General features: G+C 43.0%; 1 protein-coding gene across 1 annotated transcript in view; it reads left to right on the forward strand.

Annotated features, from left to right (window-relative positions):
- Positions 1 to 14007, forward strand: part of csmd3a (CUB and Sushi multiple domains 3a) — a 323290-nt gene extending 309283 nt beyond the window's left edge. Inside the window, exons 63-70 of the mRNA XM_062985995.1 lie at positions 512 to 623; positions 1502 to 1681; positions 4783 to 4848; positions 5131 to 5289; positions 6001 to 6113; positions 10995 to 11082; positions 12004 to 12139; positions 12233 to 14007. Coding sequence (XP_062842065.1) covers positions 512 to 623; positions 1502 to 1681; positions 4783 to 4848; positions 5131 to 5289; positions 6001 to 6113; positions 10995 to 11082; positions 12004 to 12139; positions 12233 to 12392 — 1014 coding nt within the window. The 3' untranslated portion in view covers positions 12393 to 14007. The remainder of the gene's footprint in view (positions 1 to 511; positions 624 to 1501; positions 1682 to 4782; positions 4849 to 5130; positions 5290 to 6000; positions 6114 to 10994; positions 11083 to 12003; positions 12140 to 12232) is intronic.
- Positions 14008 to 15105: the final 1098 nt, after the last annotated feature.

Genomic DNA, 15105 nt, shown 5'->3' on the forward strand with positions numbered 1-15105 from the left:
GATCTGCGCCACGTGTCCTCATCCATAAACCAAAAGCTTAGACAGGAACGGCGTTCCTCTCATGCAGGACCAATCAGCTCCTCGGTCACAGTGGTTCATGGAAACCCCGGTCAGTAAACTCTGGTGTTTTGAACCACTTACAGAAAAAAGTGGCACAAATGGAGTAACAAATTGTAAGGAAAGCCAAGATACATTCTGCAACCATGATGAAAAAAGGCTGTGAGATCCTGGTGGGACTGATAAAGCCTTTTGGAAAATGAGCTGAATGATCTAAGCTCAAAGCGTCTGGGTGGAAATGATTGAATTGCAGTAATGACGGTCATTTACTCTTTGTTGAAAGCTTTTAAAGTCTTCTGGTGTGTTAATTCATTGGACTTTGAAAGGCTTTGAGCTTTTAAAGCCTTTGATTTCATTAAACTATGTGTTTTTAAGCTGTGAAAGGGAATTCTTCAGATGTATGTGAAGTAAGTGTTTGTCCACCAGTCCTTTACAAGTGTGTATCGTATCTCAGGTGGCCAGCATGGTGCGCTTTCACTGTCAGACCGGGTATCTGTTACTGGGCTCCACCACGCGGACGTGCCGGCCCGATCTCACCTGGAGCGGCTCCCGGCCTGAATGCATACGTAAGTCTGGCTCTCCTTTCACTCTTTCAGAAATAAATAATGCTCCAGGCTTTAAGCTGAAACCATACAAACCATCGTGTCTGTCTTTGCTTCCAGCTCTGCTGTGCACTGCTTTTCTGTTCTGTTTAAAAACTGATCCGTTTAGAGTAAATTCACAGTTTATATGGCAAAAGGGCGGCAAAGTGGCTCAGTGGGTAGCACTGGCGCCTCACAGCATAAAGGTCCTGGGTTTGATTCCCAGGTGGAGCGGTCTGGATCCTTTCTGTGTGGAGTTTGCATGTTCTCCCTGTGTCTGTGTGGGTTTCCTTCGGGAGCGCCGGTTTCCTCCCACAGAACAAAGATATACTGCTGTCTGAAATGTTCTTTATCTGCATCATCCCCCTCCCCCCACTACGTGTGTGCAGTAGTCGACCGCTTCTCTTCACCTGTTCGAGGCGGGTTCATATAGAGACCCGTATCACGCACAGAGAGTCACACACCGATCTCCATGCAGGCGATATTGACCAGCCAGCAGAGGTCGTGATTGCAGCACTCATAAGTAATCCCTCCGGCCCTCCTTTCCACAGTCAATGACTGAGTAGGTGCCTGGCAGGCTGTTAGCAGAGCTGAGATTCGAACTCACAAGCTTGAGATGTCGGCGCCGGTGGGCTGGCGTGTTTTACTGCTGAGCACACTTTGGTTTGTATTGAAAAAAATGGCTGTAGTTTTAATTTACTGCTGAAGACACTTCAGCTCAACATACTATAACACTGGAGCAGCTCTGAAGTGATTCATCACAGTTTGACAGTTCAGGAGGAAGCTGATTCATCTCTGTGTGTGTGTGTGTGTGTGTGTGTGTGTGTGTGTGTGTGTGTGTGTGTGTGTGTGTGCCCATGCAGCCCATGCGTGTAAGCAGCCACGGAGCCCGGCACATGCCAGTGTGCTGGGGATGGACGTGTCATCGCTTGGCTACACGCTGGTCTACTCGTGCCAGCCTGGTTTCCTTCTCACAGGAGGATCTGAACATCGTGTGTGCAGGGCTGATGGATCCTGGAGCGGGAAAGTGCCTGTGTGCCGAAGTAGGCCTAACGCACCTACTCACACATACACACACAAACACACATACATTTACACACAAATATATATATACAGTGTATCACAAAAGTGAGTACACCCCTCACATTTCTGCAAATATTTCATTATATCTTTTCATGGGACAACACTATAGACATGAAACTTGGATATAACTTAGAGTAGTCAGTGTACAGCTTGTATAACAGTGTAGATTTACTGTCTTCTGAAAATAACTCAACACACAGCCATTAATGTCTAAATAGCTGGCAACATAAGTGAGTACACCCCACAGTGAACATGTCCAAATTGTGCCCAAATGTGTCGTTGTCCCTCCCTGGTGTCATGTGTCAAGGTCCCAGGTGTAAATGGGGAGCAGGGCTGTTAAATTTGGTGTTTTGGGTACAATTCTCTCATACTGGCCACTGGATATTCAACATGGCACCTCATGGCAAAGAACTCTCTGAGGATGTGAGAAATAGAATTGTTGCTCTCCACAAAGATGGCCTGGGCTATAAGAAGATTTCTAACACCCTGAAACTGAGCTACAGCATGGTGGCCAAGGTCATACGGCGGTTTTCCAGGACAGGTTCCACTCGGAACAGGCTTCGCCAGGGTCGACCAAAGAAGTTGAGTCCACGTGTTCGGCGTCATATCCAGAGGTTGGCTTTAAAAAATAGACACATGAGTGCTGCCAGCATTGCTGCAGAGGTTGAAGACGTGGGAGGTCAGCCTGTCAGTGCTCAGACCATACGCCGCACACCGCACCAACTCAATCTGCATGGTCGTCATCCCAGAAGGAAGCTGACGCACAAGAAAGCCCGCAAACAGTTTGCTGAAGACAAGCAGTCCAAGAAAATGGATTACTGGAATGCCCTGTGGTCTGACGAGACCAAGATAAACTTGTTTGGCTCAGATGGTGTCCAGCATGTGTGGCGGCGCCCTGGTGAGAAGTACCAAGACAACTGTATCTTGCCTACAGTCAAGCATGGTGGTGGTAGCATCATGGTCTTGGGCTGCATGAGTGTTGCTGGCACTGGGGAGCTGCAGTTCATTGAGGGAAACATGAATTCCAACATGTACTGTGACATTCTGAAACAGAGCATGATCCCCTCCCTTCGAAAACTGGGCCTCATGGCAGTTTTCCAACAGGATAACGACCCCAAACACAACCTCCAAGATGACAACTGCCTTGCTGAGGAAGCTGAAGGTAAAGGTGATGGACTAAACCCAATTGAGCACCTGTGGCGCATCCTCAAGTGGAAGGTGGAGGAGTTCAAGGTGTCTAACATCCACCAGCTCCGTGATGTCATCATGGAGGAGTGGAAGAGGATTCCAGTAGCAACCTGTGCAGCTCTGATGAATTCCATGCCCAGGAGGGTTAAGGCAGTACTGGATAATAATGGTGGTCACACAAAATATTGACACTTTTGGCACAATTTGGACATGTTCACTGTGGGGTGTACTCACTTATGTTGCAGCTATTTAGACATTAATGGCTGTGTGTTGAGTTATTTTCAGAAGACTGTAAATCTACACTGCTATACAAGCTGTACACTGACTACTCTAAGTTATATCCAAGTTTTATTTCTATAGTGTTGTCCCATGAAAAGATATAATAAAATATTTGCAGAAATGTGAGGGGTGTACTCACTTTTGTGATACACTGTATATATATATGTATACAATCACACACATGCATACATACAACTACACACACAAACACACGTATAAACACATACAGTACAATTGTACACATGCAAATTCATACATACACACATACAGCATACACACAAACACACATACACATACATACACAAACACACACATACACATACATACACAAACACACATATACACATACAGATACACACACACACACATACAGTGTACACACACATACAGTATACACACACACACACATACACATATACATACATACAGATACACATACAGATACACACATACACACACATACACACACATACACATATACATACATACAGATACACATACAGATACACACATACACACACATACACATATACATACATACATACATACAGATACACATACAGATACACACATACACACACATACACATATACATACATACATACATACAGATACACATACAGATACACACATACACACACATACACATATACATACATACAGATACACATACAGATACACACATACACACACATACACATATACATACATACATACATACAGATACACATACAGATACACACATACACACACATACACATATACATACATACACAAACACACATACAGTATATACACACACACACACACACACACATGTACACATACAAATACATACACACACACATATTTATTTACAAATATACATATAAATACACCCGTACACATTTGGGTTTATACACATACAACTACACATATACAAATAAATACACATACATGCACATATATACACATACAAACATACATACATACATATACACATACAGACACTCACATGTGTAGTATTATACAGTGTAGTATTACACTATATGGACAAAAGTATTGGGACGCCCCTTCTGATTTTTTAATATATGTGTTTCAGCCACAACAGTTGCTAACAGGTGTAATAAATCAATTATATAAAGGAAATGATATGTTTCCAACTTTGCAGCAACAGTTTAGGGAAGGCCCTTTCCTGCATGACTGTGCCCCTGTGCACAAACAAGCTTTATAAAGACATGAAGAAAAGCTCAGTTTAATTTGAAGAAACTTCAGTGACCTGCACAGAGTCCTGGCCTCAGCACCACTGACCAGCTCTGAAATTAACTGGAACATTAACCTTAGTGCCCAGTCGTACAAATGCTGTTATCTTTTGACTGAATAGCACAAATTCTTATGGACATACTTTAAAGTCTTGTAAGAAGCCTTATCAAAAAAGTGGCTGTTGTTACAGCTGAATAAAATTCACATAAAGGTCACTCTATTTCAATAGCATTCGTTTTTGAAATATGATGTCCAACAAGCTTATGGTCAGGTGTCCGAATACTTTTGGCCACATAGTGTATTTGTTTTAGCCTGGAGAAATCAGACATGTCATTTATCATTTGTCTTTCAGTTGGCTCAAAACCTGCAGAAAAGGCGACGGCGCCTGTTCAAGGGACGCCGAGTCCAAAAGCAAGCGGTAAGTCTACAGACCACAGGCTTCCTACAGACCAGCAGGGTGCAGCATGTACAGTATTTAAAGGATCATGGGCAGTACTTGTCAAACCTACGCCGTGTTTTATGTTGAATAATCCGGGTTGTTTAGGTTGCTTCAGCTTGACGCTGCAGCTTTCAGTCCTGCCCATTCAAGTACTGTTAGAACCACCGTGAAGGGCTAATTATCCTAAATGCTGCGGGGGGGTAATGGCTCGGTACATTTAGCCCCCTCTGTGTTTGACAGCATAAGTGTTCTCGATTGCAGTTCCCGATGATGTGTTCGCCCCGGCGTACGTCTGGAAGGGCTCGTTGGAGTACAAGGGTGCCAAGCAGCCGGTGACTCTGACAATCACAAACTTCAACACCAGCAGTGGAAGAGTGAACGTCAGTCTGACCAACAGTAACACCGAGCTTTTACTGTCAGGTAATAACCACGTTCATCTCCAGATTATGTGCTGCTGATTCTGCACTTATGCAATCGAAATAAGATGCTCTGTTATTATTTTTCACTTTAAAGACTTTCAGCAGGAAGTACTTTAACAGACTATAATAGAACGCCTTTATTTGTCATTTATACATGTACACGTGTACAGTACAACGAAATTCTTTCTTCGCGTAACCCAGCTTGTTTGGAAGATGGGGTCAGAGCGCAGGGTCAGCCATTGCACGGCGACCCTGGAGCTGAGAGGATTAAGTTTGTGAGAAGTGGCTGAATGGCAGAGCTGGGATTTGAACTATCAATCTTTGAATTGATAGCCCAAAGCTCTACCCACTAGGCTACGACTGTCCCAGAATAAATGAACCTTCATAATATTGTATAATTTGAACCTTGGGTGCTGAGATCTCAAGCTATCAGTCAGTTGGGCACCTACACAGACACACAGTTGGCTGTATATCTGTAGGGAGAGGAACATGACGAAGGCAATTGGGGTGCCTGCACAAGGGGCATCTAATCACGAATGCCAGTGCGGCCCTAGTTTCCAATTCTAATGATACACCTGAACTCAAACGTTTACATTATTAAGCATAAAATACATTATTCATTTCTGATATTTTAATTATGTGCATTTTAAGCAAGTATATTTAAACTTTTGATTCCAAAATGACGTGCTGATCTCTTCTCTCTCACACGCAGGAGTGTATAAGAGCAGTGAAGCTCGTCTGACGCTGCAGCTCTACCATACGAGAGCCCTGGTTCACAGGACCAACGTCAAGATCACAGAAGAGACGTGGACCATGGACGGCTTTGTAAGCTAATTATTTCTTTTCATTCTTGATTTATTTAAATAAAATAAAATCCCCAGGTGGGGTGGTCCGGGTCCTTTCTGTGTGAAGTTTGCATGTTCTCCCCGTGTCTGTGTGGGTTAATCCAAAGACGTGCAAATGAGGTGAACTAGAGATACCAAACTGTCCATGACTGTGTTTGATATTAAAAACTTATGAACTGGAACAGGACTGATGAACCTGTGTAACCAGTGACGTTAAAATCCTAATAAATAAATAAAATCTGAAACAGATACTGTCGTGTCATTTTCATGGCTTTGACCCTGGAAAGTTAGATTATTAGCACTCATGGCATGTACAATTATATTTACGCCATGTTGTGGACGCTTTTATCCAAAGCAAGTTCAAGTTGTGATGAAATCCAAGCACTGAGATGGATTGGCGTCCTGTTCAGGGTGAAATCGGATCCACAGCGATCCTGACTGCTTGAAATTAAATTAATCAGTGTTTTCAAATTTGTATTTATTACATATTAAACACTGGGACTGGGGCTACTCAAATTATACCAGCTAATTAAAGATCTGCAGTCGTTAAACATTACGTTCTGCTCACATTAAAGTGACACGATTTAATTTTGTACTAAACGCTAAACGGCTTTAAAAAAATCTATTTTCCGGCATAAAAATTAATTTGCTCGACTCGATTTCTCTACCAAAACATGAAAATCATTTCACAAGCCGTATTAAAACGATGCGGATTATGTGCAAGTCGTTATGTCCCGGGATAACTACATTTGTCAAAATTAAATAAAAGCATTAAAACAAGCGCTCTTTGTGAGACCGAAATAAAAAATATGAGTTCTTTTTATTATTCCTCACATCTATTATTTACACCCCCATCTGTGTGCGCATAATCCATCACGCAGCGGGGTTATGGGAATGGGTTGTGTGTGTCTGATTCTATAAATATTGTTTATACTGCTGATAACCGAGATAAAGACGACGTATCGGCTATTGCAAAATAAACTTTAAAATTGCATCGCCATAAAATCAAGCGTGTTGGCCGGGGTCAATGGGAAATTCATTGCTGTAGACCCGGCGGAACACGAGCAGTAAAGCATATAAAACATCAGGAATGAAACCCCAGAGGCTGATAGGTTTATTTCAGAAAAGCATGTGGGAGTTTTAGATAACGGAGATTACAGTGAAGAGAATCATCGGGCTATCTGTATCATTCCCAGCGTTCCTGCCGCAGCGTTAATGGTCTCCTTCGCGATCTCCACCCAAAGCCGTGCTGACTCAGCTCCCGGCCCTGAACCCTGAACAATGGAGAGCCCGTGGGGTTAGGATCTAATTGTACAGCGTGGTTGTTTGTTTGATTTGCTCAGACAGTGGAAGTCGTAATTCATGGCCGCGTTTAGATAATAGACCGACGTGGTAATTCAAGGCTGAACAATAATGCTGCTCCAGTAACTGGCTACTGCGGCCAAATTCAACAAGCAGAACTGATTAAAGTGGCAAAAAAGAACAACTGGGAACATTTTCTAAATATCCCACACCACTTCAGTCCTCATAAATCATTTTTATTGTGCTTTTAATTGCTTGTCAGCCTTTTGAAGCATGTTTATGAGCTGTTTTGTTGCCTCAGGAAGGGTGCTTGGGTGGCACAGCGCTGAGGTAGAGTAGTCAATCGGCTCTCACCGATGGAATCGGCCGGTCGGGCATCTGCATGGACATTAATTGGCTGATGTCTGAGGACGAGGGGTGGCCAAAACAGCTTAGCCATTGTCAGTGCGCTCTCAGTGCCAGCCCCAAGCTCAGATAGAAATAGGAGGGTTACGTCAGGATGGGCCAAGTCTGGTAGCAACACCTTAATATGGGAGCAGCCTCAGAAAGATCTAATTCTGTATTTTACTGTATACTGTGGCTATGAAAAATCCTGCTTTCTGATTGGCTGGGAGTGTGAAATAATTTTATAACAATTCATCTTTAAAGTAAAATTATCAGCCAGGGGACTTGCATAACATCACAACACTAGCATACACCGATCAGCCATAACATTAAAACCACCTCCTTGTTTCTACACTCACTGTCCATTTTATCAGCTCCACTTACCATATAGAAGCACTTTGTAGTTCTACAATTACTGACTGTAGTCCATTTATTTTTCTACATGCTTTTTTAACCTGCTTTTACCCTGTTCTTTAATGGTCAGGACCCCCACAGGACCACCACAGAGCAGGTATTATTTGGGTGGTGGATCATTCTCAGCACTGCAGTGACACTGACATGGTGGTGGTGTGTTAGTGTGTGTTGTGCTGGTATAAGTGGATCAGACACAGCAGCGGTGCTGGAGTTTTTAAATACTGTGTCCACTCACTGTCCACTCTATTAGACTCTCCTACCTAGTTTGTCCACCCTGTAGATGTAAAGTCAGAGACGATCGCTCATCTATTGCTGCTGTTTGAGTTGCTCATCTTCTAGACCTTTGTCAGTGGTCACAGGACGCTGCCCACGGGGCGCTGTTGGATGGATATTTTTGGTTGGTGGACTATTCTCAGTCCAGCAGTGACAGTGAGGTGTTTAAACCACTCATACCAGCACAACACACACTAACACACCACCACCATGTCAGTGTCACTGCAGTACTGAGAATGATCTACCACCTAAATAATACCTGCTCTGTGGTGGTCCTGGGAGAGTCCTGACCATTGAAGAACAGCATGAAAGCGGGCTACCAAAGCATGTAGAGAAACAGATTGACTACAGTCAGTAATTGTAGATCTACAAAGTGCTTCTACGTCATTAACTGAACTGCTTGTTATGTCCAGTCACCACTTCTTTGGGAGATAATTACTCTCACTGTGGTTTGGTGGAGTCCTAAAGCTTTTTTCAGAACCAGTTAGTTGCAAAGTAGGGAAAGGACTTAGTATTAGTGCACATGTTTTTGAAATTGAATGTTTAACAAGCTCGTGGTCAGGTGTCATTTTACTTTTGGCCACTTTATTTTCCACAAGTGTTCTGGAATTGTGGTGTAGTGTTCCTCTGTAAACACTTTAAGTGACTGCTTGATTTTGACGGCTGTGATCAGTTAGCCAAATTGGCTGAAATGAAATGAGGTGAACTGCTTAATTGAGTCACCAGGAGTGATATATGAGTTGATTATCTTTGTTTCTTGACTCTGTGTATTACAAAACACCTCGTGGTTTTACGCCTGCAGTATAAGAGTCAATCAGAAAGGAAGGAAATGACTTTTTCACACCACTGTATGTTGGGGCCTTTTAAACCTGTGCCAGGTGTTAGGATGGTCAGCTGGGTATTGAAGGAGCATTATGGCCCGGGGAAGAAACTATTAGAACGGGGCAGAAATTGACCCCAATGCTGCACTGCCTTGTGCCAAACTGTGTCAGTCATAAAAATGAAGGATGGCTAGACAGGAGCTGCACGCCCATCTGAGCAAGTATTTGATGTGTTGCCTTGGGGTGGCCAAGTCTAATGAGAGTGTGTGTGTGTGTGTGTGTGTGTGTGTGTGTGTGTGTGCGTGCGTGTGTGTGTGTGAGAGAGAGTGTGTGTGGCTGGTTAAATGGCTGTGTTTGTCACAGGACCAGGAACTGTATTGCTCCTGAACGTTATGTGCCATAACACTGAAATACAGAACCTGAGTACATTCTGTTTTTGTTCCTGCTGTTGGTGCAAAACGAAACTTTAATCACATTTTTGTGCACAGATTCTGAAACGAACTACGGCTGCTTCAAACAGCAACTTTAAATCTAATGTAATATAGACTCAATCCACCCAACATTAAAAAGCCGGGGTTATATTTACCCACACTGTGCACTTAAAGAAAAATATGATTTTGTACTCTTTTCCATATTTCTATTTTCTCTCAATAATAAATACTCTGTGTTTGTACTTAAGTAAACTATGTAGCAGTAAATGTATTCTCTTATCTACACAATAGGGACAAAAGTATTACCTGTGCACAAAGCAAGCTCTATAAAGACGTGAAGAAAAGTTTGATTTAAAGAAACTTTTAAAGAAAGAAGCCTGGCGCACAGGTGGCGCAGCAGGATATTCTGCTGGCATAATTGGCAGTGCCTGCAGCAGACACAGTTCTGCTAGGGCAGGATGACCGAACCTTGTGGGTGTGTAAGGACCCTGATTGGCAGATAGAGAGGCAAAAAAGGGTTCCACAAAGGGCTGTGCGAACATCAACTAAGACTTTGTTGACCAACATCAGTGCCCAGCCATGCAAATGCCATCATTGTTTGACTAAATAGGCACAAATTCCCACAGACATACATTAAAGTCTTGTGAGAAGCCTTCTAATAAAAGTGGCTGTTGTTTTAATAGCATTTGTTTAATAAATGAAATGTCCAAATACTTTTGTCCATGTAGTGTATGTTTCCTAATCCTTTAATTTTATAATATTGCACATATACCAACGTGTTTGTACACGTGGATCATAAACATGCATTAAGACTTCTGCTATCAGCCGACTTGGTGCCTACACAGATGCACAGTTGGCTGTGTACCTCAGGGGTGGGACGATGCCTAAAACAGGGTTCCTGGTGCAAGTGGTGGAATCTGAAATAGGGAGGGATGTGGTGTTTATCACGGATAGCAGTGCGTGGCTCTCCGTACGCGATACTGCAGGTGAATAGAAGCTGTGCACGTGTCGGGGGAACCACAAGTGTCACAGCCTCAGACCTCTTTGATCAGGGGGTGGAAACGCTGGACACTGGATTGGGTAAAAAGTGAAGGAAACAATAATGAATTGATTGAAAAAGACTAAACTCATCGGACACTTTTACACTCCAGCTGAAATAATTTTGATGAAACATTAATCCTTCAACTCATGTGTCAGTTTTTACTGCTTATAAACACGTTGTGATTTTCTCTCCAGGTTTCAGCTGAGCATGAAGGAGGTCCGTACATGTTCCAGGGCTTCATACAGGGACGAGACTACGGGCAGTTCGGCCTGCAGAGACAAGGTGCAATACAGCTTCTGAAATAAGTAGAATAGAAAAATAAATAAATAATAGTTATAATTGAATTAAAAAGTTCTCCCCATGTCCATGTGTGTTTCTTCCAATGGTAGATGGCAACACTAAAATTAAATGGTAAAGTGTGTGATGCCCTGGTCAGTCTGCTTTGTGCCCAGTGTTTATAAGTGGCACCAAAGATATTTATTACAAGACAACACGATTAAAAAAAGTCATTTATTTTTATGGACCTTCTTTTAAAGGCCCATACCATCAAAACAGATTGTAAATAGACATACACACATTTTACTGTCAGTTGTTGTTGTTTATGTATATAATAATAGTAATAATAATAATGCACTCAGGTGGAACAGCATTTTATTACACAAACCCATTCCCGCTGGGATCCAGGGTTTGAATCTCCTGCGGTGCTATTGGCCAGTAAGGCATCTACATTTAGACATGATGGGCTGTGTCTGGCGGAGTGGCCAAGGCCCTGCGATGGAATGGCATCCTGTGCGGCGTGTGCACAGTAACTGCACTGTGCCCAGTGATTCCAGGCAAGCAGCACCCACAACAACCCTGTCATAAGAAGAATGGTGGATGGCCGAAAGTTCTGCAAAGGGTTGCCACCTTGTGCAGGGTATTTCTGCCAGGTGGAACGACCCTGACCAAGATAAAGCGGTTGATAAAAAGGAAGTAGAATAAATTGAATGTTTTATAATGTTTTTATTTGTCATATATACATATACACATGTACAGTATAAGGTTTGAAAGCTGGGGTCAGAGCACAGGGTCTGTCATTGTACAGACCAAAGCTCTAAAAACTACGACTGTCCCTAAATAATAATAATAATAATAATAATAATAATTGTAGCTATACTGAACTTTAACTGTAGATTAAGTTCATTTTGTTTCTTTATCACTCAGGTCAGAACATCACTGAGACCACGAAAAACCCAGATGCTCCACCGGGGACAAACAGCAGCTCAGTGGCCGTCGCGATTCTCGTACCTTTTTTCGCTCTGATTTCTGCAGGGTTTGGATTTTATCTTTACAAACAGCGGTAGGTACAATCATTCAGTCACCGTTTCTGTTTCCCTTTTCTATGTTTGAAATCTTTGTGTTCATCACCGGCTCTGTCTCTCTGTGACCGCAGGAGGACGGATAAAGCCGAGTTCACGGCCTGCTCAGCACACGAAAACAGCAACGGGCAGGCCACGTTCGAGAACCCCATGTACAACACCAACACCAAGAGCATCGAGGGCAAAGTGGTGCGCTTCGACCCCAGCCTCAACACCGTCTGCACCATGGTTTGACTGGACCTGAATCTGACCAGATTAGATGTATTTTTATTGTGTGTTAGGTTGAAAATGACCTGCTGTAGGTCAGACAGATTTACGGAAAGACTTAAGCACAGTTCGAGGAGTCAATACTCACATAAATCAGACACTTTCATCTCGGCGTGGCTTTCTGATGGAAGGTGGAGGACCTTCTTCACGTTTTGAGTGGAGTGTTTTTAGGTTTTGAAACTCACTCTAAGAGTGTTGTTGGGTTTTCTTTATTATATTTTCTTCTTAAGTTTGTCTGGGTGTTATTTTGAATCAGGAGAGGCAATCTGTAGAACCTGGAGGGCTCCGGGTCTTCATCAGCCTCTCTCAATGCCTCGCACTTCTCTCTGTCGTTATTACGTGTGTATTGCTTTCTTCACATGGCTTCACTCCTTTCACATACTCACCTCCCTCCTGCAGATCGTATCGGAGAGCTTTTGAGGATCAGGAGGGCTGCCTTCATTCATTGGCTGATTTCTAATCAGTTGTCTCGAATAGCTCTGGGCACACAAGCGAACATGTTGTCCACCAAATATTACACACAGAATTACACTTTTTGAACCTGTGTGATGTGTCACATGATATGTCTTCACGTACTGATATATACACACAACACTGCTGTAATACCTGACCACAGTCCACTTGTGAATCATATAGCATCCATCACGATCTCCCTTTACGTCTGTTCACACTCGGTGCTCAAGTGGTGCAGCCGTCTCAAGTTTGAATCCAAAGCTGTGCTATCAACCTGGCCCAGGAGCTTAAACAGGCACAAAAAATTGGCTGTGCCTGATAGAGGTCGATCGACCGGGCTTTATTGCCACTGTACAACTACGACCTCTCCTGTCTAGTCGAGACTCCTCCGCTAGTTGTCGTGTTTTTGCGGAGTTCATAGATCGTTTCTACGTATGCTGTGCGTCTCTCTGCGAGGGCATGTTGGCGACAGAACATGTTTACGAGGGGCGTGTGGAACAAGCAGCAGGGGAACTGGCAATAATTAGATCAGGAGAAATATGGACAGGGATGATTTCAATTCAATAAGTAAAATAAATCACATGTATTAATAAAAACGATTATTTATTTAGTATTTGAATTCGCAAGCCAGGAATAGCTGAGGTCAGAGACTTCTCGAAGAGCCCTTGAAAAGCCCCTCATTAGGCTGGTCGCTCCAGGAATAGATTTACCACGTTCCAGATATTTGGAGATAAAAGATCGCACTATGGTTTGGTGGAGCCTTTAAGCCATTTAAGTATTAATTCTTTCAAGACAAATTGTACAATTGTACAAACTTCTTTCTCTTCGCCGCTCAGGTGGCGCAGCGGTAAAGTACGCTAGCTCACCAGAGTTGGGGTTTCGAATACATCGTATCGAACCTCAGCTCTGCCTCTCCAACTAGGCTGGGCGGCAGTATGAACAACGATTGGCTGTTGTTCAGGGTTAGAGGGTAAGTAAGTCGGATCATAGGTCCTCATAACTGGTGCGACTGCGGCCCCTGCTGGCTGACTGATGGCACCTGCACAGGGCTGAGGAATAATGCTGATGGGGGTGTGGCCCTCCGTACTCAGTGCCCGTCAAGTGTATGAACTCGACTCGTGCAGGTGAAAAATGCAGTCTGTACTGACTGTGTGTACTGGAGGGGGCGCATGTCAGTTGAGAGGCGTCCTCAGTCAGCGGTGAAGGGTCGAATCTGTATAGAGGACGCAATCAGGGTCATTGGACACGACTAGACTGGGGGATAAAAATTGGGGGGGAAAAGAGGAAAAACAAAGATCGTCACTTGGTACCCATGTGGAAGCTTGAAGGTTGAAGACTAGACTACATTGATGATAATGTTTAAGATAAGTACAGTTTAAATTCAATAGTCTCACTTTTTCACGAGGGTGATATAGGTGTTGGGTTACTTTGTTCCTTCTTTAGATTTACAGACCTGTGCTACTTCCCAGTGCAACTTGGCCATGCATATGACATGCAAAGAGATGAAACCCGCTGTTAAAAAATTAATGTGAATTTGGGTGGCACAGCAGTTTGTTATGCCAGCCTGGGTCAAAACCCAGGTCTCGTTAATGGTCAGTTGCTTTTCGGACTACTGGCTGTATTTGTATGACCATCAGTGACATATGAAGAGGATAGTTTACATACAGTGGAGTGAATCGAAGAGTCCGTCTTGCGTGCTAGTCTGAGGTTCTTCTCGTCCAGCAAGGATGTTGTGCTGGACAACAGGTGGACGGAGTAATGAGAGGAAATTGGACATTGAATCATTTCCTTTTTCATTTGGCTTAAAGCATTTGAAATGGCTTCCTATTCACTACACTGGATGTGATAAAGCTTTGCACACAAATTTTTATCACATCCAGTGTAGTAAATAGGAAGCCATTTCAAATGCGGCCACATTCTGGGTAGGGAGGATTCTGGGTAGCCTACAAAATTTAAAACATGGTGCAAGAAAAGGAATTGACCCTACGCCCTTTTTCTAGCATGGAGTCTGTAAAAGTATAACTGGTGCTTCTTTGCTGGGAGATTTTGTTCCTTCTGTGATCGTATCAAGGTCTGATGTTTTCATTCATACATCTCATAATAGTTATATACTGTATAATAGAAAAATTAAGAAATGAAGCTATTTTTATTTTCAGGAAAGATATTTCTGGATGATATTTATTTAAAAATGTTTTATTATAATTAAAAGAGGTCGTTTTTTAAAGTC

Source organism: Trichomycterus rosablanca, chromosome 23, assembly GCF_030014385.1.
Source record: "Trichomycterus rosablanca isolate fTriRos1 chromosome 23, fTriRos1.hap1, whole genome shotgun sequence".
NCBI classification, from domain to species: Eukaryota; Metazoa; Chordata; class Actinopteri; order Siluriformes; family Trichomycteridae; genus Trichomycterus; species Trichomycterus rosablanca.